At 37.9% G+C, this 27,214-nt stretch overlaps 1 protein-coding gene across 1 annotated transcript in view; it reads right to left on the reverse strand.

Annotated features, from left to right (window-relative positions):
* Positions 1 to 27,214, reverse strand: part of Kcnh5 (potassium voltage-gated channel subfamily H member 5) — a 282,922-nt gene that overhangs the window by 203,374 nt on the left and 52,334 nt on the right. Inside the window, exon 7 of the mRNA XM_048362527.1 lies at positions 3,356 to 3,782. Within this exon, the coding sequence (XP_048218484.1) occupies positions 3,356 to 3,782 (427 nt within the window). The remainder of the gene's footprint in view (positions 1 to 3,355; positions 3,783 to 27,214) is intronic.

Raw genomic sequence — 27,214 nt, forward strand, 5'->3', positions numbered from 1 at the left:
TTGAAAGATAAAGTGAAGAAGTGTATCTATCTTTCAACTCAACATGGATTTCATTTCCTTATGGTTCTCTTGAGAAACAACTATGCTATATCACTCATCTTTCAATGTAGTTTGTCAAGTTTCTTTAAATTCTGTAATTCTGGAAATGTATCCCAGAGGATTAAGAATTTATGTCCACACAAAAACCTGTACATACATAAATGTTCATAGTGGTTTTATATATATAAGAAGAAAGTACTGATCCATTCAATTTAGAGAGATCTCAAGGCCATTACGCTGACTGGTAGAAGCCAACTTCCACCAGTCACATTTTATGTAGTTGCATTTCTGTAACATTCTCAAAATCAGAAGATGGCAGAGAAGGAGGAAAGATTATTTGTTTTCAGGGGCTATGGATGACTGGAGAGACGACAAATTACATGACAATCTTTGTGGTGATGGCACTGTTCTGTATCATGACTGCAGTGGAAATTACAGGCATCTACACGTGACAAAACACAGAAAGCCAGTGCCAGTGGCTCAGACCTTTAATCCTAAACTACTCAGAAAGCTGAGATCTCAGGAGCATGGCCCGAAGAAGAGTCTACGTCCAAAATAACCAACAAAAAGCAAGACTGAAGGTATTTGTCAAGTGGTAGTGTACCAGCCTGGAACAAGTCAGTGGGGGCCATAAATTCCAGCCGTGGTTCTGGGAACAAACAAAAGCCAACCTAGACTGTCAATTTGGCTTTGTTTCATAGGTTCAGAACATGGAGGAAGCAAGAAAACAAGAATGAAGGCCTCTATTATACACTCTCTGCAACTTCTAATGAATACAATTACTTCAAGCTCTAGAGAGATAGCTTTTAAAATCTAGCTAAAGATATGGAACCAACTCAGATGTCCCTCAGTAGATGAATGGATCAAGAAAATGTGGTTTATATACACAATGGAATTCTATGCTTCCATAAGAAAGAATGACATCACCCCAGAAAGTAAAAAGAGTTGGAAAAAAATCAAATTAAATGAAGTAAGCCAGACCCAAAGAATCATAGACTCCATGGTTTCACTCATTTGTAATAATTAGAATATGTCTAGGCTAGTCCAACCAGAGGATCACAATAGCTCAATAGCTATGTACCATATAAAATGACTCTAATTGAAATGAACTCCAAGATATGGAAACAAGAGGCTTTGTTGTTGTTGTTAATGTACTATATGAAGTTATTTCTTTTTTCTTTCTTTTTTTTGTCCTTTGGTTTATCCCCCATGGTCACTGTTTTTTATTCTGGTACCTTGTATCTTGTATATATGTTTATCTGATTTGGGGCAGGGAAAGGAAATAACAAAATGGTGAAACAATGAACAAAGGGTGAATCAATGCAACAGTGATACTCACAAGACACTAGACTGGAAATGAACTTGAGAACTTGGTGGGGTGCAGGGAATTGAGGAAGAGAGAAAGTAGAGAAAAAAAACAAGGGAGGGAGTAACAATGTTTAACAAGAAATGTGCTCATTACCTTCCTTATGCAACTTTAACCCCTACATATATCACCTTTACAACAAAATAAAGTTAATTAAAAAATGAAAATAAAATCTAGCTATGTATCAGTTTAAGCCAAAATATATTCCATAAAGACTAAAAGCATCAGCTGAATTGGCCATTACGATTTCCATATACATTAGGACATTTTTCTCTTAAAGCCTCTGGAGCAAGCAACATTTGGTTTCTAACTCCTCCTCTGGCTGCTAGCTATAACCTACAAAGAGGACCTATACACTCTTGTTACTGCAGCTGGACATAGAGGATTCAAGTAACAGAAGTGAAATAGCAGCTGATATTAGAGCTCCAAGAGTTTTCGGACATTCTGAACTATGAACTACTTATTTCACAGTTATGAACTGCTTAGTCAAAGCCATACTACTGGCCACCCAGTACATGGGCATTCTAATATGATCCCTACCAATATTAAGATCTAAACCTTGGCAATACCGAATCTCAAGTAACAATGGCTCAGACCAAAAGCTATAGAATCATGCTTTAAAGGCTTCCAAATTGCTAATGATGCTACACATCTGATATAACATCCCTAAAGTCACTTCAGATATCAGAACTCCACGTGTATAAATCCTCTGAGTCAATGTCAACAAGTACATGTTAGTGAGGACCACTCAATATCTTTCAGAACATGTTCTTAGTGGGCATCTCCTTAGCATCCTTGTCTATTCATGCCAACCGGCATCCACTGGAGGGCAGAGCATATGACCTTTGGCCCTTTTGTAATAGCCTCAAAAAAAAAAAAAAAACCTAGGATTTAACTTAAGCAAAGAGGTGAATGAAGGACCTCTATGATGAAAACTTTAAAATTCTAAAAAAGAAAATGAAAGTAAACTAAGGAAGTAGAAAAACCTCCCATGCTCCTGGACCGGGAGGATTAAGATCATGAAATAGCAAGCTACTTTCAAGAAAACCATTAAAACCCTTCATACTCAAGCACGCATGCTAAATCTCAGAACCCTGTCACTGCTTAATCCATTCTTTCCCTTAGAGATAGCTTCAATTTAGCATGTTTGTAACTGATCCTATGTTTGTAAACCTTTTTATTAATCTTAATACATAAGCCTGGTTCCTAACACAGTCTTAATAGATAAAACTGTGTGGGGCACCAGTGGCTCATGCCTGTTAGCCTAGTTACTCAGCAGACTGAGATCTGAGGAGCATAGCTTGAAGCCAACCCAGACAGGAAAGTCCATGAGACTCTTACCAACAAACTAGTCAGAGAAAGCCGAAAGTGGAGTCCTGGCTCAAGTGGTAGAGTGCTAGCCTTGAGCTCTAAGAGGCTAAGAGACAGAACCAGGCCCTGTGTTCAAGCCCCAGGACCAGCAAGGAAAAAAAACAAAACAAAACAGTATCCTAAGGTCAGCTCTAATTCAGAAACAATTCACTTATCAACGAAAATATTTTCAGAACTATGTACTTCACACCAGATCCTTCCTGCTTTGAGGCTATTCAACACAATGCCAACAAATGCTACAAAATGTGCCAGGTGTCATTCGCTTCCTTCAAAGGAACTCCCCTAAGTGGACCCCCAGGAGCAGAATTAACCCAGCATGCCCATTCTGAACTTGCCTCATTCCAAGCCACACTGTTTTCCATGTGCCAACAGATTCTAAGGAGCAAAATAGACTATTTGGCATTTTCATTTTGTACCATTGAATAAAAATGAAGCCAATTGTGAGTGGGCTAAATGAAAACACCATTCTGAAGATAGAATTGTACATTTTAATCCCATCAGAGATGGGAGCTACAAAAAATTGTTAACATTAAACTTACTTGGTTAAAAAGAAAGAAGAAACTTAACCAAGATACTTACAGCCCACCATCATCATGGCCACTGAAAACATCTTTTCCACGTCTGTGGTGGGAGCTATGTTCCCAAATCCTATGGTTGTAAGGCTTGTCATGGTAAAGTAGAGAGAGGACACGTACAGAGAGTCCTTGCTGGGGCCTCCTTCCCATATTCCTGCACTGGTATTATATCGATACGGAGTCCCAATGCTCAAGGCCAGCTGGTAGAGCCAACTGTCTATTTGGATAGTGTTGGTGACTTCATCAATGACCTCATAGTCTCCAATGCTGTACCAGATGCAGGCCAGCCAGTGGGCGACAAGCCCAAACACACACACCAGGAGCACGAGGACTGCCGCTCCATATTCCAGGTAATGGTCCAGTTTCCTAGCAACACGGCCCAGGCGTAACAGACGCACCACTTTCAGGGAGCTGAAGAGACTGCTGATTCCCTGCATCAAACGATAAAAGAAATCACAATGCATTTCCAGAAAAGAAAAAGCTGGGAAAGCAATACAATGGAGTTACTTTCATGGACTTGAGTACCTATTTATAGACTAGAAATGTATACATAATAAAAGTCTGACTTAAGCCCCCCCAAAAAGCCAAAATAATAAATGGTTGTAAAAAATGTAAATTCCTTCCCACTTAGAAGTATAAACTACCTTTTAACTATAAGAGGTTAAAATTTCTATTAGCTAAGGATAACAATTGCTTTTTATATGTGCTGCATAAAATAACTGAAGAAAGACAAATGTTTGAATACAATATACACAGAGTATAGACAGAGGGTGATATATTCAAACCTTTTACTTCATCCTATAAAATTTTTTCTTTCTTCTGAAAGATTTCATTTTATGTCTTACTTTATAATAGTTACAACAGCAAATTCTGAAAAAAGAACCCAATCTCACAAGCATGAAAACAACAACAATGACAAATACTTCTGAAACGGTGGACAGAAAATATCATGACTGGTCCACTGTGTCCTATCACAGCCTTGACATTAAATTTGTAGAGCTCTGCAAAACACAAACAGAGCTAGGATGGGTACAAAAGGAAAGAGCAGCAAGAATATTCATATTTTGGTGAGAAGTTTAAAATGTCAAGCAAAATATTGCCACTTTGAAAATACAGCATGGGCTTTTGAAATCAAGGAAGATCCCACAGTTACTTTTTGGAAGTGTGTAAGAGTCTACCTGAGATGGGGGAGAAGAAGGGGCAGATACATTCCTGATAACAGATCGGGAAACCAGGCAGGAAAGGAAGCTGGTACAATCACCTGGGAAGCTCTCATCTGATCAACATCTGAAGATCAACTTGTCGTGTGACTTCCTGATAATTCCGCCTCCCAGAAGATGGACACAAAACCAGGCACCAGAGGCTCATGCCTAGAGTCTGAGCTACTGGAGAGGTTGTGATCTATGGATCCCCATCAAAGCCCAAGAAGGAAAGTCTTTGAGGCTCATCTCCAATTAACCACTAAAAATACGAGCAGTGAAGATGTGACTCAAGTAGTAGAGTACCATACACAAGAAAAGCTAAGAGACCGTGCCTAGGCACTGAGTTCAAGCCTAGTGCTATGTCACCATCCCCACCAATAAAATAGGAAGGATATGGACAAGACAACCTGAAAGGCTAGTTGATGTGGTAAAATGAACCTGACATTAATTCATCCCTATTTATGTTATAGTGAGAGTACATCATAGTAAGGTAGAAAAGATCAGGATGCACTTCCTTTATTAGACTAGATGATAATGTAGCAAAGGTTTATAGTTTTTCACAATAAACATGTAAAAGAGAAAGAAAGAGGGGGACTGCAGAGATGTAGAAGTGAAAAAGCAATGGAAGGGAAGAGCTGGAGATGAGGACAGTGTTGCCTTGGCTTTGCCTGGCCTTCAAGTTTACTTTCGCCTCTCATATGCTGTGTCATACACACAGACTTGTAAAAACATTTCATCTCACTTGAATATTTGGGGGAAATTTTTTAAAAAGATATTGAGTGTTGAGGATTTAAAAGTAGAATTAATGAAAGTTGAGAAGACCAATTGGCATAATTAAGTGATACTTTTTAGCGCCTCTACTGAATGATGAGAAGGTTTAAGACAGCTTCAAAGCTCTCAAAAGTGGACTTGCATAATTGTGAACTAGAAAAACAAAGTATTTGTTGGAGCAAGTCTGTAGTCTGGGCTCTGAGTTGAGCCCTGGGGACATTAAGATAAATGTATCTTGCTTCTGCTCCACAGAAACTCATAATCGAAATGCATGAAAAACTCCAAGTTCAATTTAAAAATAAAAACAGTGTAGCTGCAGATTCTGTTTCCCAGTAACTCACATTTTTAAAGGAATGGTGGGGCTTCTGGTTACATACTATCAGTACAGTATTTCTACCTGAAATTCTTCACTGTGAAAAGGATAGCAAATAGAAATTTTTGCCCCATTTGAACTAAAAGCATCCAAAACCCTTAAATAAAATGTAAAGAAACAGAATCTTCTAGAATTAGGCCCAAAAAATAAGAAGATACATTCTCCTGATTGGAAGAAGGCAGATTTCTTCAGAAAGATGATGAAGAATGATGGAAGGGGTAAAACTGACCAAGAAGCATTGTACTTATGAACTGATGTACATCTACTTAAAGATAATAAATCAATTAATTAAACAAACGAGTGAATGAAAAAAAGCAGATTGCTCCAAGATATAGCACACCCTGAAGGGCATCTGCTCTGAAGCACACATATTCAATAATACATTTCCATAGCCTCCTCCAACACTACTAAAACATTTCAAAAGAGTTGAGCATTATAAACTCCTTTTGCTATGAGTGCTACACCAACTGTTTCTGCTGGTTTTAACCAATTCTTCTGCTGATATTTCTTTAAAATCATTTTCTAAAGCTGTCCTCCTCTGTTTCTTTATGAGCTAGATTTCTCATTGCAAATGCTTTCAGCTTCTATTTCTGGTCCTACTACATATTCAGGTTTTAATTGTCTTTCATTTGTAGATCATCTCCAGGTCTACTTTTCAACACACACAAAAGGAAAATTCTCTCCTGAGTTTCCTATCCATAAGCAAAATGTCTGCTATAATTTCCATTTGGTTGTGCTATAGGCTTCCAAGAAGGAACAGGTGTGAAAGCGAGTCATTCACTTTTAAGTCAGTTCTGTACTATCTTGTCCCTCAGACCTGGGACTAAGTCTCATCTTCCCTGTTCTTGCTATATCCAGATTGCTGTCAAGGCATGACTTCCTAAAGTTCTTATAAGTTCAAAAAATAATCTACTCTAAAAAATCTGCCAAAAATGTCCCTTACCTCCTCTACCCATGGGCTGTGCCTTTGCTGTGATCTATGCTCTTTACTCACAAGTGAGATGGAAATAGCCTTTCCATGGCCACTTCTACTTTATAGATTGCACCATCAGGGCTACCAGCTTAGGATGTTTCAAATGCACCTCTGTTAATTACATCCCCTTTGGATACAAAATATTTTCATATCAGCCCATTCCTTATAGGATTAAATAGTAAATCCTTACTCTTAACACACAAAGCTCACCTGCTTACCTGGTCAGTATCCCTCCCAACAGGTCCTCTGTGAGCTTGCATGTTCTTCCTATGTGTAACTTACAGAACACCCTGCTGTTTCAAGCTGCATTACACATATTTCCCCCTGCTAAAAGCACTTTTCCTTCTCACTGTCATAGCAGCCAGGACCTTACTTATAGTCATGACAAATACCTTTCCCTCTATGAGCACTTCATTGACATCATCATTCTGCCTCTATTATCCTCCTTGTCATGCCTTCCCTTCTCTCTCTACTGTAAGAATTAGGTGTCCTTTTGTGTGTATTATCCTGTACTCTTTGCACATCTGTTACAGCAATTATCACCACCACAGCTTTTTACAGGTCTAATTGCATGTATGACATTCCAGGAAATTCTAAACTCCTCCTGGAATAGATCTGGTGTCAACTACAAAGCTAGTGTTTAGAACTATGTTGAACAGCCAAAACATTCATTAAGTGAAAGAGTAACTTTTACAACCCACATAAATGTGGGGGTGAATTCAGAGGGCTTTGATTTAACCAAATGGAGAGTGATTTTAGTAATTTAATGTCGAAGAAGTAGTCAATGTAACTTTGGGTTGGATTAAAAATGTATGACACTGAATACAAAAATCTAATCTCAACACTAGCAAGACTACACATATAAGAGACACACTGCACATTCATTGGGAGATTTTAAAAAATGAATTCAAATTTCCACTCTATTAGGGAATATGGAAGGAATCAGAGAAAAGGACAGTGGAGCCAGATATTAACTACATCTAAATACACTGAGCGTGAATGAGGGTTGAGCTCATTCTGTACACTGCTAAGGTGAGTACACTGGTTTATACTCTGATCTGGATGGAGAGAGAAATACACCAATTCATCAAATCTGTGTCATAAACTTCCATACATTCATCCAACCAGTAAGCTATGCTAGATCATTCATAGTTACTTGGAAAAGACAGACAAGGTAGTAAGAATATTGATAATTTACCATGTGCCAAGTACTATTCTAAGTGTTTTCCATCTATTAACTACTTAAATCATCAGAACAGTTTAATATGATAAGTTTTCTGAAAACATAGCCCATAGTTAAGTGATTTTAATGTGTTCACATAGCTAATAAAGAGGACTCAAGACTCAAATATGAGCAATCTTCCTCCTATATCTAGAGCATATAACACCCACCATATTAATGAGTGCAATATTAGCATAGATGTGGGATATTTTCTATATCACTGAACAAAGGATATTAAGTACCTAAGGACCTGTCCCACAACGGGGGATCACAGGAGGGGTCAGTGGAAGCCCTAGAACTCTGTAATAGTCTACAGTTCTCTAGCATGGTCCCACTCATGTCATTCTTACAACAGCAGGATTCTTGCTGCTTACCTGAGGCCAGTGAAGCTACACAGCCATGGCTACCGAAGAACAGAGGCTTCCCCAAGACCCATTCCTCCAGATTCTTAGTGCATCTTCCACAACATCCAACTGCTTTGTAGTCTCCTTACTACAACCCATCCTATATAATCACTATAATGTGAGTCTTCCTGAAGTACTGGGCGCCTCTTTCAAGGATTTGTCCTAAAGGCACAGTCTCTTCTTTGGTATTTAATGCTCATAACCTCATTTTGTCTATCCTCCAGATCACTTTCCCCCTAGAGCTCTGAAAAGCAATAGTGTTCCAGTCCTAAAGTCCTTTTCCCTCCCCCAAATTTCACCTTTGAATTGTCCACAGTGCTCCTTTCAACTTCTTGTCATGTCAAAAACTGTTTCTCAAAATTAATTATATACCAACAACTAAACTTGCTTTATTTAGAAAGGCTCATTATCCATTGTTTTATATCACAAAGAATGTAATGCAATTAAGCCAGGCACCACTGGTGTTTCATGCCTGAAATTCTAGCTACTTAGGAGGCTAAAAATAAGGAAATCATCATTGGAGGTCATCCTAGGCAGAAAAGCTCCTGGGTCTCCTTATCAGCCCATAGCTGGACATGGAAGCACATACCTGGAACTGGGCCACCTGAGGCAGGAAAGTCTGTGAGACTCTTATCTTTGCAGAGGGAAAGGAAGGGCATGCCTGTGATTCCAGTAAAGAAAGGGAGCCTAGAAGTAGGCAGACCACAGCTCAGGTAGGGGCTAGTGGGAAACAAGTACCTATCCTAAAAAGTATGCAGTATTGCTCAGCAGTATTGCACCAGCCTAGCAGGTGTGAGGCCCTGAGTCTGAAGCTAAATACCTTCAAATGAAAAATAATTCCATACAATCATTATAAATCAAATCTCAAGATGACTTGGTGTAAATATGTGGGAGAATACTTAAAACTTGTAACAATCCTAATGTCCATCTCTTGTAAAGTAGTACATAAGTTATACATCCACTTGATGGAACATTAAAAATAAACATGAACAGACTAGAATTATACACAGTAAGAAAGATAACTTGAGCCAGATGATGGTGGTTCATGGCTAGAACACTACCTACTCAAGAGGCTCAGATTTGAGAACTCTGGTTCAAAGTCAACCCAAGCAGAAAGCTCTATAAGACTCTTACCTCCAATTAATCACCAAAAATATGACAGTGGAGATGCAGCCCAACTAGTAGCATCACAGCTTTGATTGAAAATGCCAAGCAAAACTAGGAGGCCCTGAGTTCAAGGCCCAGTACTACCACCAGTACTACCATAAATTTTAACCATCACGTTGAAGCCGGCACCAGTGGCTCACACCTGTAATCCTAGCTACTCAGGAGGCTGCGATTGGAGGACTGTGGTTCGAAGCCAGCCGAGGTTGGAAAGTCCATGCTCTCATCTCCAATAAACTACTCAAAAAAGCCAGAAGTGAAGCTGTGGCTCAGGGACAGCAACCCAGGCCCAGAGTTCAAGCCTCAGGACTAGCCAAAAAAAAAAAAAATCATGTTGAACAAAAGCAAAATATGCAAAACAGCATATACCATATGTCTATTTATGAAATGTTCAAAAGCATATAACTTCTGTATAAGATGAAAAATAACGATGGTGGGTACCATTTTGGGGGTGGAGTAATGATTGAATATATATTCCCTATTAATGATTCACTCCCCTAATCTTTGTACTGGACCACGAAATGAGATTTCATTAATTGTTAGCAAAGTAAATTTCATTCTGATAATACTGCATACTTTTACAGGCTGATCCTCAAAAAAAAAAGTCTTCCCCTTTCTGTGCTTCCCATGCTTTTAGAACAATTTCTTGATTTTTTTTAACCTTCCATCAGACTTATCTGTCCAATCATTTTCTGCTTCATTTCACACCAAACTTTCCAATCCCTCTGTGACCTCCTGTGCACTTCAGTGGCTTTCTGCCTCTATTCTCACCTCTGAGCTCTTAGTACACAAATCCCTGTGGTTCTTCTACTAGAAGAGAATATCAAACACTGCAAATGCATAATAGAACACAGCAGGGTTAATGGAGAACTTCCAGTCATCAGCTTTCCACCTTCCCAGCCAATTTCATTTCCTTGACAAATCCCTCCAGCCACAGTAGCATAGGAACAATATCAAGGAGACATCTCTGTGCTATTAACTCTTTCCTTTTCATGTGTGTATTCCCACATGAAAAACATGTTATACATTATTGATATAAAAAATGCTGTGCAATGAGTCATGTAAGATACAAACTAATTCTTCCAAAAGATCATCACTAATAACAGTGGGCAAGATAATTTAGTCAATATTTTATCCTGCTTTTCCTTTTTTGCTCCATAAACAGAAAAAGGATGATCAAAAAACTTTCTTGTCCAAGAACTCAATGTAAATGGGGATTACAGGGCAGAATCATGAATTTGTAATAGCCAACTGCATGGTATAAACCTACAGTTTATAATCTTACAACTCAATATGCTGAAACAGATTTTTTAAACTGTGATTATTCCCCCTCCCCACCATTTTCACACTGCTTTGCAAAGTGACTTCTGCTCTCATTGAGAGATAAGATCTATGTCATGTCCCTCAAATCTGGACCAACCTTATGGATTATACCGGATAGTGTGCTCATTTCAGCTCTAGACCACAGAGGCCTCTCCTGATTCCACCTGCGGTCCTGGAACCCAACCATCTGCTTTGTGAAGAAAACCATAGACCTGGTGGTACAGCTCAAGAGGTAGAGCACCAAACTTGAGGGGGGTGGGGGGAGAAATCTAATGAAAGAACAAATCCCTGTGATCAAGCCCTAGCAGAAGCACAAAAGAGACAGAGACAGAGAAATAAAGAGAGAGAGGATAAAGAAAGGGATAGGTCCTAGCAGAAGCACGAAAGAGAGAGAGAGAGAGAGAGAGAGAGAGAGAGAGACAGACAGACACAGATAAAGAGAGAGAGAGGATGAAGAAAGGAATAAAAGAGAAAAAAGAGGAGAGGAGAAAAAGGAGGAAGGAGGGAGGGAGGGAGGGAGGGAGGGAGGGAGGGAGGGAGGGAAGGAAGGAAAAGAAAGAAAAAGGAGATGAGAGGAGAGATGGGAGGAAGGAGGAAAGAAAAAGGAAAAGAGAGAAAGAAGGAAGAGAGGGAGGGAGGAAAGGGAAAGAAAAGCAAAGGAGATGAGAGGAAGGAGGAAAGAAAAAGGAAAAGAGAGAAGGAGGAAGGAAAAAAGGGAGGGAGGGAGGGAAGAAGGAAGGAAGGAAGGAAGGAAGGAAAATAAAGCAAAAAGGAAAGGAGATAAACAAGGAGAAAGAAAAAAGAGAGAGGGAAGGAGGGAAGAAAAGAGAAAAGAGAGAAGGGAGGGAGGGAAGAAGGGAGGAAGAAGAAAGAAAAAGAGAGTAAAGGAAAGGAGGGGAGGGAGGGAAAAGGATAAAAGAAGAGAAAGAAGATCAAGTAGACTTGGAGAAAGACACATCTCAGAAGCAGCCCTTTGAGTCACCCATTTCAGCCATCTTAGACAAGTGTAGCCACAGGCAACATGGCTGATCACAGGTGATATAAGCCAAAACTAACCCAGTTCAGAAAAACCATCCAACCGAACTACAAAGTTACATGTCTAAGAACCAGTAGTGGCTAGGATCCCCAAAGTTAATTTATTACACAGGAAAAAAAAGTTGATACAAATGTAGGACTAGTGCACATGTTATGTGGACAGAACTACATACTTGCATACTCATATGACTTAAGACAGGAAGAAATATGTAGGAAATAAAGGTAACCAAAAATCTACAAACTAGGTAGGATATACACAGGTAAAATAAAATTTAATATGCAGTTATTCGGTCTTACTGGCCCATTGTATTGGAAAATATCTCATTGTAAAGCTTTGCATGGACCTGTGGCAATTAATTCACCATGAGAACTCAGAACTCAAGGTGATTATTTCATGTGTTTTTAAAATATTTCTCAAATTGAGCCTCATCAAAAATCTCATCCTTACCCTAGATGACACCCATATGAATAAGACTTCCAATGAGCTGGCCCTGGAATTCCTTCACCAATTCAACTCCAGCAACCTGTCCACTTTTCCTCAGATACCTACACTCAGGGTCATAACCTCAAATCTGTTATATCCTAAAACTCTCTGTAGCACTGCAGTCTTGAACTGAATCATCCTGTTGTCTGGCCATCTAGTCTTCTCCATCAAGTTCATTGCCCCAGTTATACAAATGCAATAGTAGTTTAACCTTATCGAACCTCCAGACAGATACATTTTTCTCTAATCTATTAACCTTCTTTCTACTTCTTTATTACATGGCAAGACAATCTCTAAATATTAACATTATGAATTCCTTAGCATCTCTGTCTCTTCACTAAACCCTATCACTGAATCCTCACTCAACCATCAGCTTTCTCTATGCCTGTGTAAAGAACATCTCTTAACGATATGGAAGGTTGTATGCACTACAGTCAACCTCAAGGAATCTCTCAACTACTTAGCAACTTTGTCTTCTTTCTTATGAGTTCACTTATTCCCCCAATCCAGTTATATTCTTCACATAGATATTTAAATACCTAATGTCCAAATAACAGTAATAATAAATAATCTAAGCCAGGTGCTGGTGGCTCACACTTGTATTCCAAGATACTTAGAAGGCTGAAATCTGAGCGATCTCAGTTAGAGGCCAGTTCAGGTAGAAAAGTCCCTAAGAGTCCATCTCTAAAATAACCAGCAAACTCGGCTAGAAGTGTGGCTCAAGCAAGTCAAGCAAGCAAGAAGCCCTGAGTTTTAAACCATGTTATGACAAAAATCATCATCATCACCACTATCATTCTCATTATCATCATCATCATCATCATCATCATCATCATCTACTCCCCACTTGCCCTAAAGCAGCAGTTACCTGATTAAGCATATCAGAAACAAACAAAAAATCCTCATCACTCTTTCTATTATAGCTCCTACACTAATCTATCTTTAAATCTGATCAATTTTGTTGTACTATCTCAAATTTGTCTGTTTCTCTCCTTCACCACTGTCACTAGCTTAGATCATGCCTGTATCTGTCTCCTATACAAATGAAGGTTCCTAAGTTTCAAGGTGTTTATTTGAACCCATTTAATCTCCTCTGAACACTAATAAGTTCCCTTTTAAGAATTGCCCCAAGTTTAAGATGATATAACTTTTGATTTTTTTCTAAAATTCTGTTTCAGTGTAAGCTGAATTGTACTACCTATCTCACACTTATCCCTTGAGTCTTTTCCTTGGCTGCTCTCTTGCTTACTCTCCACTCAACTCTCAGTTCTTGGAATATGGTGGCTCCTCAAACACAGTGACTATGCCCTTGTTATTTGTTCTAAATGGAATGTTCTACAGCTCTTTGGTGTCCTTAAACTTAGCCTACCTGACTCTATTAATACTTTTGATCTCAGCACTGTACCACCTTCACAGAAAATGTCCCCTTTCCAATCTAGATCAGGTTATTTTGTTGGATAATCTCAAAGGATCATGTACATCTCCTTTGTGACATTGTTCTCTTTTTGTGATTTTTTTTGTGTACATCATACTTCATTCTTTCATCCCTTTGCGTACTATAGCACTCTCTGAAACATACTAGGCATCAAAATGTTTATCAAAGGAATGAGTAGACTAATGAAAGAATGAAATACTCAATACACAAATCCCTAATGACTTCTGGCTCCTCCTGCACTGACATTGCAGTCAATAAGTAATAATTGATTCATCATCCCAAGTAGACCACACTAGACAACTGGATGGGAACCACAAAACAACAAGCTCCATTTCATAAGCACTGGGTTTTTATTCTAAATAGATTTCATACATGAATGACTACAGAGTCCATTTCCATTTCATTTTGTAGAGTGCAATTTAAAGACTGAAAAAAAATTGCAAACTACACTTGTTATCTGAACCTATAACTCAGATAGCAAATGCTACTGCCTCCTTCCTATTCAGAACTTGCTTCTCTGACTCATGCTACTAAGAGCTCCATAGGGAGATAATCCTAATTATTCCACGCATTAGCTAACATCCTTCAGCAGAGGATTTGAATTTAAATAAGTTGTACATAACACCTGTCTCAGCCCATTTAGTTTATTATTGAATCACAGCACCATTCACAGATGATAGACAGACAGATAGGTAGGTAAATATATAGACAGAGACAGACAGTTTCTTAGCAATTAGCTTAAATGCCATCTCTTCAGAGGGACTTCCCTTGAGTAGCCCCTTCCTCAAACAGGTTAAGATATTTTTTTATAGCAAGAATACTTGGTCCAAAACATGATAAGGGAATGAGACAATGGACAATGTGAGATGAAGCAGAGAAGGCTAAAGTGGTTGTGATGGACCATGTAAAACAAAGAGATAAAAGGGGGAAGAAGTTAAGTGTATTAGTAGTGATAGATCTTCAGAGAAACGAACTAATAGGGAAAGCTAAGCTAGAACTGATGATATAGATACATATGAAATATTTTACATCTTTCCATCTACATATCTGTATAATAGTTCTAGATGACAGAAAATAAATAGGTAAGCATACAGTTATAAATAATAATAAATAGAATATATAAAGCTTGTGTATAATATATAGAGAGATGGGTTATAGATCTTTCCATCTATAGATCTGTATAATATATCTAGTTGACAGAAAGGTGATGAACATAGATGATAGATACATAAAGACAGATGAAAAAATGGGATTTTGAATAATTAGCTTATATGACCATAGGGATGCTGAGAAATTTCACAAGCTGCTACCTCAAACTGGAGGTACAGGAAAGCAACTGATATATTTAAGCCCATCTCCAAAGGCCTGAGAACCAGACCTATTTTATTAATCCAAGTCCCAGGGGAAGAGAACAGCCATCCCAATCAAGAGGTCAGGCCTTACAAAGAAGAGACTTTCAGATAAAAGCTGGTGACTCACATCTGTAATCCTAGCTACTTAGGAAGTTGAAATCTGAGGACTACATTGTGAAGCCAACCAGGACAGAAAAGTCATAAAAATCTATCATCTCCAGTTAACCACCAAAAAAACCCAAAAGTAAAGCTGTGGCTCAAGTAGTACAGTGCTACCCTTAAACAAAATAACTAAGGGTCAGCACCCAGGCCCTGAATTCAAGTTCCAGTTCTGATACAAACACACCAAAATATTAGAGTTATACCAAACTAAGACTGTGAGACATATAAAGAATATGGTGAAAGAATGAGTCCGTATTTCTCCCTTACCCATATTTTCTACAGGCCAAGCTCCTAACTTTATAGTTGTTCCCCTCATATCAGAACTTGGTTATATCCGGGAACAAGGTCTCCTTTGCCATCTTGGTCCCAGACTACAATAGGTTCTAAGGTACTTTTCCTATGCCTTGCAAACTGTTCCTTCTTATATTACATCACACATTGCTTGAGGTCACAACCATCTCTGATTTCTTTGCAACTGAGTAGAAATCCCAACTTAGCATCAACATTTAACCTACTACCAACCTAAGTTCTTACACGTTTCAACTTCTAGTCACTCTAGTAATTATCTATAAACTATTGCCATGTGTTGTTCAGACTTGTAGACAGCATCACTATCTGAAAGGATATATGGAGAAAGGCCCTTAATAACTCAGTGTAACTATGTCTGCACATATAAAAGTAACCAAAGCCAGTTGTTTTTTTATTGGTCCATTGACTTAAACACATACAATCACAGCCAACACTAGCGCATAGAGCCAGGTGTGGTGGCATGTATGTATGTGCATTTCTGAGTATGCATTTAAATTTTCCATGAAAACTTAACTCTTTTTCTCACACTGCTGTATAAACTCTGATATCCAGGTGACTTTAATCTGATCATTCAGGCCTCTTCCCTCTCTGACATCATTTACCTTAGAACACTTTCCGTTGTGATTTCTTTCTCTGATCCTAAAGTTGCCTCTGGTCCTATAAAACTCTTGCTGAGTTTATAACCCAAGAATTGCTTTACCAAAGATTTAGGGGCTATGCTTTCCTGTTTCCCAGTCTCTGTGGGAGGAAAGGAACCTGACTTGAAAAGCACCATTTAGCAAATACAGATGACCAAGCTCTCCAGCATTTTGTTTGAGAAAGGTTAAGTTCAATCTCTCCAAACTCAGATGGGACCCTGAAGGTGTGGAAGTAGGAGTGATTCATGCTCTCCAGCCAGGGGACAAAGAACTTTGGAGTCAGAGGTCTGTGAAGTACTCATTGCCTAGGACCTGCCTCCGGGTTCTATGTGCCAAATTCTGAGGAAGGCAGACCTTTACTCACCCACATCTAAAGCAGGTGAGTTCCACAACCTCTTGCATACACAGAGAACTGTATACATACACTAGAATAATTTTTAATTGTAATATGTTTTATATCAGTTTGTTGCTGCTTGGGTATGATTGTTTTAATTTTATTCATTCAGTTTTATGAATTTTTTCTGTATATCTATCTGAGAGAGTCCATTTACTTTTTGTATGTGTGTGGGGGCTGGTCTTGGGATTTGAACTCAGGACCTAGGCACTCTTCATCAAGCTTTGTTTGTGCTCAAAGCTAGCATTCTAAGACAAGCCACAGCCCCACTTCTGGCTCTTTGAAAGGAGATTATTGGAGCTAAGAGTCTCACAGACTTTCTTGTCTGAGTCTGCTTTGAACCACAATCCTCAGATCTTAGCCTCCTGAGTAGCTAGGATTACAGACATTAGCCACCAGTTCCTGGCTGGCCATTTACTTTTTAGGTTTTAGTATAGACAATGTATTCTCTTCCATTTGCTTATTAGTTCTGCTTTTCCCTCCTTCACTTTCCTCCTAATTCTTTTTACACAGGTCATGGAAATCCCCATCAAAACTGTCCCAGATGCATAAAATCTATTAATTAAACAGGACAACATGTCTCCCTCAAAGCAACAAATCCACATTAAAAGAATCAAGGAACAGTGAAGAGGAAGAAAGTTCAAACAATAACTTTAAGCAAACAATGACAAGCATAATTAATAAAATAAAAATGATGTTTAAACAGCTGAATGAATTCAGAGAGCATGCAAACAACTAGAAAAAAATCAAACAATGAAATGAAATAAAGAAGGACATTGGAGAGGAATTAAATAAAGACCTAGAGATCTTGAAAATAAAACAAACTGAAATTCTAGAAATAAAATGATTGATCAATTATTTTTAAAAGGACAACAACAAAAAAAAACCTAAATCAAAAGCTTAAGGAAGAACAAGTTGAACTTTTGGCGTGAAGGGTAGAAGAGAATGAACAGAAATTAAGCAAAGATAATGAAAGAAACACTAAGACAATCTGAATGGAAATGGCAGGACCTCTTGGATTCCATCAAAAGATAAAGCCCATGAATCATATATATACAAGAAGAACTATACAAACTAAAGGCAGTAAGAATCAATTTAATAGTATAAAACTTTCCCAGTCTTAAGAGGGAAAGGGATCATCCTGATGGAAGAAGCATACGGAACACCAAACAAGCAGGATCAAAAAAGAAACACTCCAGGCATAGCATAATCAAGACACTAAATACATATAATAAAGAAAAATACTGAAAGCTGCGAAGACAGGTGAGAATGCAATGGTAAGCCTATTAGAATAACTGCAGATTTCTCAACAAAACAAAATGACAGGAGGGCAGCATGGAGGCCCTCGTTTAAGCAGTCAAGGATAACACCTTTGAACCTAAACTAATTTACCCAGCAAATGAATCTTTCAAAACTGAGAGAGAAATAAACTGCCCATAATAACGAAAAGCTAAAGAAAATCCTATCTACTCAATTGGCATCAAAATAGTGACTAAATTTTTGTTTAATTTACACAAACAGTAAATTAAAGAAATGCTTCTCTGAAAAAGAAATTACAGATTGATAAACCCCTTGCTAATCTGAGCAAAAAAGGAGAGAAGAAATTGAAGTTTGGAGATGAAAAGCAGAATATCAAAACAAATACCTGAAGTCCTAATACTGATGTGCACACACACAAACACACACACACACACACACACACACACACACACACACACTGTCAAAGAAACAACTATTAATCCAGGCACTCATGGCTCACAAGACTATGAGATAGAGGATCTTGTCAATCCCAAAGAAAAGTCTAGGAAATAGAGTCTAAAATAAAGATCAAAAAGCTGTGATGAAGTCATGACTCAACTAGTAGAGAATCATTGGCATAGAAGCAAACCAGACAAGTATGAGGTTCTAAGTTCAAAGTGCAATGGGGCAAGCAAAACTCAGGAAGGAAGGAGGAAAGAAGGAATAGAAAGAGGGATGGAGGCCACCAGGGAGGGAAGGGAGAAGGAACATATTACCAGGACTGAAGGATAATGCATGGAATTTGGGGAAATCTTTACTATCTCTTCAACAGATTTAAAAAAAATTAATATCCAGCATATGCCAAAAGCACAAGAAAAAAATTTAAAGAGCAAAAGAATAATCCACTTAATAAATGGGCAAAAATATTGAACACACAGTTCTCCAAGAAAAACAAATGGCTGATCAATTTTTTTTTTTTTTTTTTTTTTGCCAGTCCTGGGCCTTGGACTCAGGGCCTGAGCACTGTCCCTGGCTTCTTCCCGCTCAAGGCTAGCACTCTGCCACTTGAGCCACAGCGCCGCTTCTGGCCGTTTTCTGTATATGTGGTGCTAGGGAATCGAACCTAGGGCCTCGTGTATCCGAGGCAGGCACTCTTTGCCACTAGGCTATATCCCCAGCCCCGGCTGATCAATTTTTTAAAGAAGTATTTTATATCCTTATCCATAAAGGAAATGCAAGTCAAAATTACACTAAGATCTTAAGAAATAAAAGAAATGTTAAAACAGGGTAATCTTAGAACTTTTAATTATATAGTTCAGACAGTGCCATAGCCAGTCCTTAATTTTTGTGATAATGTACAAACATGACATCCTGGAATATGTATTTTGATGCCAACACAACAGTAAAATACAAATATATTTATATCAACTTAATAAAGATTTAAAATGCAAAAAAAAATGACACTAAGATTCCATCTTATCCCAGTCAAAACAGCAATTATCAAGGGAATAAACAACAAGAATTTCTCTCTTCACTTGCACAATAGCTTGAGTAATGTCCTTCTGTGCTGTTTTTAACAATGTCTGGTGCAATTTTCTCTTTGACAGTTCTATGAAAACTGAGAGGATTTGTATGTTTGTTCACACTTAGATTTCCATTATTTAGACTAAAGAAGTAGCTCAATATACATTTTTTGTGTAAATTGATGAACTCAACTTTTTTATATTTAATGTATAATTGAGAGAAAAAAGTACATCTTTCTGAGGCAAACCCTGCATATTTCTAATTCTACCACCATAATCTCAAAAATCAACTTTTCTAACTTATTTATTTCTTTGATGTCAAAGTGATGTACAGAGGGGTTACAGTTTCATACTTAAGGCAGTGTGTACATTTCTTATCCAACTTGTTACTTCCTTCCTCATGGCCCCCTCCTCCCACTCCACATTCCCCCCCACCCCCACCATAAGTTGTACAGTTGGGTTACAGCATATAGTTTTGTAAGTATTGCTGTTGCATTTGTTTGTCTTTTATCTTTTGTCTCTCCATTTTGATACTCCCCTTCCTTAGTTCCAATATACATATAAATAGTCATTTATCCCACCATTGAGCAGAAATACAACAATTAAGCTGGTGATCAACACCAGCAATATAAATTTACCCTACTTGATAACAGATTTTAGTACATGGAGACTGTTAAATTTCCAAAAGCAATCACTTTCTTTGCCATGAAAAGAAACACTGTCATTAAGTAGATATGCTACTGTAAAATGTAATTGTTAGATTTCAATATAGAATACAAGAAGCAGAATAGTTTCTAAATTCTACCAGGACAGATTGAGTATAAAATTTAACTAGTCTAGGAATTTGTAATTACAGTCATTGTTACCCAGATTCCTGTAATCTGGACCTCTTCATGAGTTCTAGAATGAACAGTGGCTAAGAAAATTACAACAATTGTAAAACCTCAAAGGCTTTAGAGAAAAGTGGTTGCTTTAACTCAGTGTGATCCTGTATACAGATGTAAAACTAACTACAGCCAGTTGATTTTTATCCATGCTGATAACACAGTGAAACATAAATAGCCAGAGCAAAAATCAACCTCTTAATCTGAGTGTGAGGTTTCATGTCTATGATCTCCAAGACTAAGGCAGGAGGACTGTGAGTTCAAGGCCAACCTGGACTGCCTAGAAAGACTCTGTTTCAAAAATACAAAATGAAAAGAAAGCCAGAACCTTCTAGAAGAATGCATGCCAGAAATGGATGGTGACGCCCTTATCTGTGTCTGCAGTGCTGACTAGTTCAATATAGTACTATGGAACATGCTGTGTTCAGTAGCCTCACACAGGAACCACAGTAGAACAGCAGTAAGTAGGACTTCAACAGGAGTTCACCCCACAGTAATCTATAGAGCAGTCCACAGTGCTATGCTTCTTGTGCCACATCTTTCTCCAGAGGACAACTCCAGATGTGATGGGGGAAGATGGGTACTAGAGCTATCACAACTTCAAAGCCTTGAGAAAGGAAGTAACTTACCCCAGACCCATGCCCCCTCAGCCCTAATATTAGAGCTAAAACTATATACTGTTTGTGTACATTAATATGAAACCCACTCACACCAGATTTTGTAGCACACCCACTTTTGAGCTAACTCCTTTACCCATTAATCTATTAATCGCGGAGATGACATTGTACAAAAAGAAATATACTTTCTATTTGATTTATGTAACTGTAACTCCTCTCTATATCACCTTTATAACAACAATAAAAAATCGATTAATCATAGAAATATATTAATCTATTAATAGAGTCAGAACCCTAATCCCCTCTGAAATGTCCCACCTAACCACATCTCTTAAGATCTTATAATGGGGATTAAGTTTCTGTATGAGTTTCTGCATGAGTAAACAACCCATACCTAAACTATAACAATAAAAGAAATTCTATGTGATTATGGTTATGATTCTGTCTTAGATATAACAGCAGCAGCAGAATCCATAAAAGAAAAATTATTTCATGAAAGATACTGTCAAGAAAATGAGGATGCCACCAAATGAGAAAAAAACACTCAAAAGTCCTACCTGATGCAGAACTGTGAACCAAACTACACACAAAAGCTCTTAAAACTCAACAAATATAAATGACCTAATTAACAAATGGATTAAAGATTGAAAAGACATCTCACCAACAAATCTATCCATACAACAATAAGCATCTGAAAAGGCATTTGGCATTACTGTCTGCTTCAGAAACTACAAAGTCAAATGCTTATGTCACCATAGACCTACTAAAATGTCCAAAATCCAAAAGAACAAACACCTCCAAGTGTTGGCAAATATGTAGAGTTGAAACTCTTGTGTGAATTTGCTGACAAGAATGCAAAATGGTACAACGGCTGTGGAAGACAGCATGCTTCGTTCTAATAGAGCTGAGCACATGTATATACTATAGGATGATGGAGCAACTACATTGTTTGGCATTTACCCAAATGTGTTTAAAATGTATATCCACAACTAGATCTGCACACAAATGTGTATAGCAGTTCTGTTCATAATTGACAAAATGTGGACACCTCCAAGACACCTTTCTACAGTGAATGAGAAAATAAACTGGTACATAAAGGCTAAAAATAAATGTGCCTGCATGGTGGCTCCAGCCTGTAATGCCAGGTACCTGACGGATGGAGATTATATTTCAAAGCCAGATTCAGTGAGACTGGGCAAAACATTAGTGAAACTGCAACTCAACCAAGAAGCTGGGAATTGTGGCACACGATGGGATCACACTTGTGATCCCAGCTACATGAGAGTCCACAGGTAAGAGGATTGTGGTTCAGGCTGGCTCCAGGCAAAAACTGAAGATTCTACCTGAAAAACACCTAAAGCTCAAAAAGGCCATGAGCATGGTAGAGAACTGCCTAGCAAGTACAAGTCCCTGAACTTAAATCCTAGTACTGCGAAACCAAATGAGCTCCTGGGACTTGAAATCTCATTCAGGAACCTTAAACGTGCATTATTAAGTGGAAGAAGCCATACAAAAAGCCTGCAAACTAGGTGACTACAATTGTACAGTCCTTGGAGAGAGTAAAGCAATGGAGACAGGTGGATCACTGGTTGGTGGGGGATAGCAGAAGGAATGGATGCAGAGCACTAGAGAATTATTAGAGCAAGGAAATTAATGTGTGGTCCTGTAATAGTGGGTACACATCCTCATGCATTGTCAACACTCATAGCATTGGTAAGAGAATGAGTCCTCAAGTAAACTACAGTTCACCAAGCAGTAATAAAAAGCATTCATCCTCATCGTCGTCATTGTCATTGTCGTCATCCTTATTCCCTGTGTCTCATGTTTCCTACATCCTTCTATGCTAGTGACCAGGATGTCGTCTCCAACTACAGATTGCTCCTTGATCTATGGTTCAGCCCCACCTCACCCCAAGTGCCCAGAAATAAAGCTCCTTAGGCTTCCCTAAAGCTGATCCAAATGCACATTAATAAAGAGCTCAATTCCATTCTTTGAATTATATGTGACAGTCTAAGGCAATACCACCCTGAACATGCCCAATCTCATCTGAATTATATGTGAGAGCACTTCTTCTCCTGTGTATGATCTCTAGCAAATGTGTATTCCTTTGTTTCAGCCTAAAAGTTTTTCATAATATATTCACTTTTCTGCCTCACATTTTTTCTTTAAAATAAAATTACATACCCAGTTCATGAGATCCTCATAAATCAAATTATCTTCTGAGATCCATGTCAGTTATCATGAAAATAGCGATATGAAATCCTTCCAGTCACCCTGCTCATATTAGAAGATTCAACTGTAATTTTCAGACTCATAGTCTCTCTTATTCCCTAGTCACCTTGAGTGTGGTTGATCATAGTGAAGTTTACTTTTATGTCACTGTGGAATTTACTAACACCTAGCTAAGTCTGCGTTGCTTTGTGCCATGAAATCACCAGATGGTATTGAGTACCATGAAGGAAGCTGAAAGATACATTCTTCATCTTCATAGGATTTATACCCAAATTAGACAAGTAAAATTAATACAAATGCAATAAAAACAACCTATGAGGCTCACAGACTTCTACAAGCAAACCTCATCAGTGCCTCTTCTTGTATTGTTCTTTATAAATGGCCTTGCGTTTATCCCCCTTTTAAAAGCAACTGGAAACTGATAGCTAGCATGACCACTCAGAGTCTCACAAAAAAAAAAAAGAACACATCCTAGACAAGATAGAAGGTGAAAGACTCTGGATAATCCAACAACTAGGTAGTACTCATGAGTACAGAGCGATAAGGGAAAAATAATGTAATGAAAATGTGTCTGCATGTGCATAAGTGAAGATGCTCTGTGACAAAGGTATTAATAGGTGCTGCTTGGAAATAATGCAGGAAGTTTTCTGGAAAGAAAAGGCTAGATAGTGTGTGTGTGTGTGTGTGTGTGTGTGTGTGTGTGTGTGTGTGTGTGTGTGGTGTGTGGTGTGTAATCAGAATAATAAAGAGCTATAGAAATGACTCAGAAAAAGAGCCTTGGATGTGCAAAGAACGAGTGAAAGCAAGGAAACTCATCAGTGTGGATAAACCTAGAATTCACAACTGAAACAAACAATACTAATTCAAACAATACTAATTCAAAGGCAAATACTAATTCAAAGGCAAACAGGCTCAGTGGAAGAGTGCTTGCCTAGCAGACTTGAGTCCCAGGATATTCTCCCTCAAACCACAATTAAAAGTGAAGACTAAAAGCAATGTGGAACCAACATATAAGACAATAATAATGTTAAAGACAGAAATGAACAGAAATCCTTTTTTATTTAGGGAGAAGGTAAAATAACTTCTAGGCTTTTTAAATTTAATTCAAACATGGATGTTCAAATGTAGAGTTGGTAAGTGCTAGTCACTTAGCTACTCACAAGGCTAAAATCACAGAAGATCATAGTTCAATGCCAGCCCAGGCAGATATAGCCAAGAGACTTTTATCTCCAGCTAGCCAATAAAGCCAGAAGCAGAGGTATGGCTCAAATGGTAGAGCACCAGCCTTGAGCAAAACAGTTAAGCAAGTCACTCAGTTCATGCCCCAATACTGGCACATTTTTAAAATTAATTCAGTGAATAAAAATAAAAATAAGTAAAGCCAGGGGCTGGGAATATAGCCTAGTGGTAAAGTGCTCACCTCATATACATGAAGCCCTGGATTCAATTCCTCAGCACCACAAAGATAGAAAAAGCCAGAAGTAGAGCTGTGGCTCAAGTGGTAGAGTGCTAGCCTTGAGCAAAAAGAAGTCAGGGACAGTGCTCAGGCACTGAGTTCAAGCCCCAGGCAGGACTGGCAAAAAACAAAACAAAACAAAAAAATAAGTAAAACCATAAAAAGAGTAATCAATTCTCAGAAAAACTTCTAAAGTAGTAAAAAGTAATCTAGCAAATGAAACCTCATTTAAGACAAAAGAGAGCACATCAGAAGGGGAAGAAATAGAAAGGCAAACGAAAAGCTATTTAAAAGGAAAACTTTGATGTTCTGAGTAAATAAAAATGTAATAAATCAGCACAAATATAAACAGAATATGCCAAACAGTTTAAAGGAACCCCCAAACTCTATCCACTCTATAAAATATACATAGAGAATAATAACCCAGAATTACAGAAGGGCAAAAAATAGAAATACACATACCAAATATGTACTAACTACACAAGAGCTAATTAAGCTGTGTTAGTAGCAAGAAAAATCGACATTAAGAAAAAAATGCACTTACCCAGAACAGAGAATATTAGAAAACAATGTCAATGAAATCTTCCAACACAAAGATTAAGAATTAAAAAGTAGCCCCCCCCAACAAAAAAAGGAAATTTGAAAACCAATCCAGGAGGTACAACATACAAATACAAGAGAGAAAATGGAGGAGAATGGAAGGAGTAGAGAAAATGAGCACAAGAAGAAATATCTAGATGGAAGACTGGCTTTTTCAGGTTGTATAGAACCCCTCAATCACTAACCATCAAAATGGATGAAAAGGACCCAAAACTTAGCCAAACCATCAGAAAAACTCTGAGTCCTTAGGGAAGATAACATAAAACTCTGGTCACATGTAATTAAACAGAAATCACAACAGCTTCAAGTTTCATAAACAGCATCATTGTAATGCAAACTTCAAAGGCACCCTACCTTTCAAAGTTCTGAAGGAAAAAAAAAATAACCTACCTCTAGCTTAGCATATTTTAGCTAGCTAAACTATCAATCAAGTGAAAGGGTAGAATGATGAGAATCCTATTTAAGAGTATGATGTTAAAAGAATATCTCTTACACATTGATGCAATTAACAGAATTTAGTGGTTGAATTTCTAAGCACATAGAATATGAAGCAAGATAAACTCTTTCATAAGCAGCTTGAGTTGGGTGTCTTATTATAGAAATTCACAGGTAACTAGGAAATTCATAATCTCTACATCCATTCACTCTTTCAGAATTTTTGAAGAATTATAATATATTATGAAAACTATATTTACCATGTTGCACAACCAACCAACTGAAAATTTGTATGCTATATGATTCACATTTTCCTGAGCCCTCTTCCACTTATCCCAGCCCCTAGTAACCACCATTCTACTCTACTTCTAGCAGATCAAGTTATTTAGAATCCATTTATAAGGACTACTTTGTATTAAAAATCAATATGCCTACATCATATTTATGGAATACTAACCCAGGTAGTAAGTTAAATACCACTTCTAGTCCCTTTGTTATATGATTAAAATTTGCCAAGTGAACTTCTCTTAACCTTCTCCGGATAGTCATTTTTAAAAGAAATAAATGTGCCTTTAAAAGTTGGATGTAGGTATAATCTAAAATTAGAAAATGAAGCCAGGTGTCAGTACCTTGTAATCCTAGCTGCTGAGATCTGAGAATTCTGTCTTGAAACCAGCCAGGGCAGGAAATTCCATAAGACTCCTATCTCTCCCATTAAACCAAAACCAGAAGCACATTGTGGCTAAAGTGATAGAGGACCAGCCTTGAGCAAAAAAAGTAAAGGACAGTGCCCGGGCCCTGAGTTCAAACCCTAGTACTGGCACAAGGAAACAAAACCTAGAAAATTATTATGCTTTCCTTACTCTCATATTTTTTAAAAATTGTGTGAACAACATCAAATACAATGTGTCCACTTTACTTCTGGAGATGTAAATATCAATAGCCTTGTATGTTGACTAACTACAGAAATTTTGTAGAAAAGAATCACAAAAGAAATTTACCATCTTATCTACCTCCTATCCTCAGAGAAGCAACCACATGCGAGGATTGTTTTTCTCATTTGAACAATCTTAACAGGCACACAGCAGAATCCTTAGGAAAATCAACTTAGTAACATTATTATTATGAAAACATTTTAATGACAGATTCTATATTGATTCATTTATGTTTAATTAGTTGAAATTAGAGGTTGCATTCTATTAGCTTGGTGTAGCAACTTGTAAATAATAGTTAGAGACTTAAAGCTGTGAATGAAGTGGTCTTTCAGATAATATACATTGCTGGATGCTGGTAGCTCACACCTGTAATCCTAGCTACTCAGGAGGCTAAGATCTTGGAACTGTAGTTCAAAGCCAGATGGGGCAGGAAAGAGACTCTTATCTCCAATTAACCACCAAAAGTTGAAAATGGAGATGTGGCTCAAGTGGTAGAGTCTTGAGCCAAAAAGCTCAGGGACAGTGCATAGGCTCTGAGTTCAAACCTCAGTACCACACACACACACACACACACACACACACACACACACACAGATTACACATCATATCATAAATATTTCCAGTTACATACACAATATTGTATGACCACAACCTTAAATTAGACCAGACATCAAAAACCATCCAATTTCGGGCTGGGGATA

This window comes from Perognathus longimembris, chromosome 14 (assembly GCF_023159225.1).
Source record: "Perognathus longimembris pacificus isolate PPM17 chromosome 14, ASM2315922v1, whole genome shotgun sequence".
In the NCBI taxonomy this organism is placed as follows: domain Eukaryota; kingdom Metazoa; phylum Chordata; class Mammalia; order Rodentia; family Heteromyidae; genus Perognathus; species Perognathus longimembris.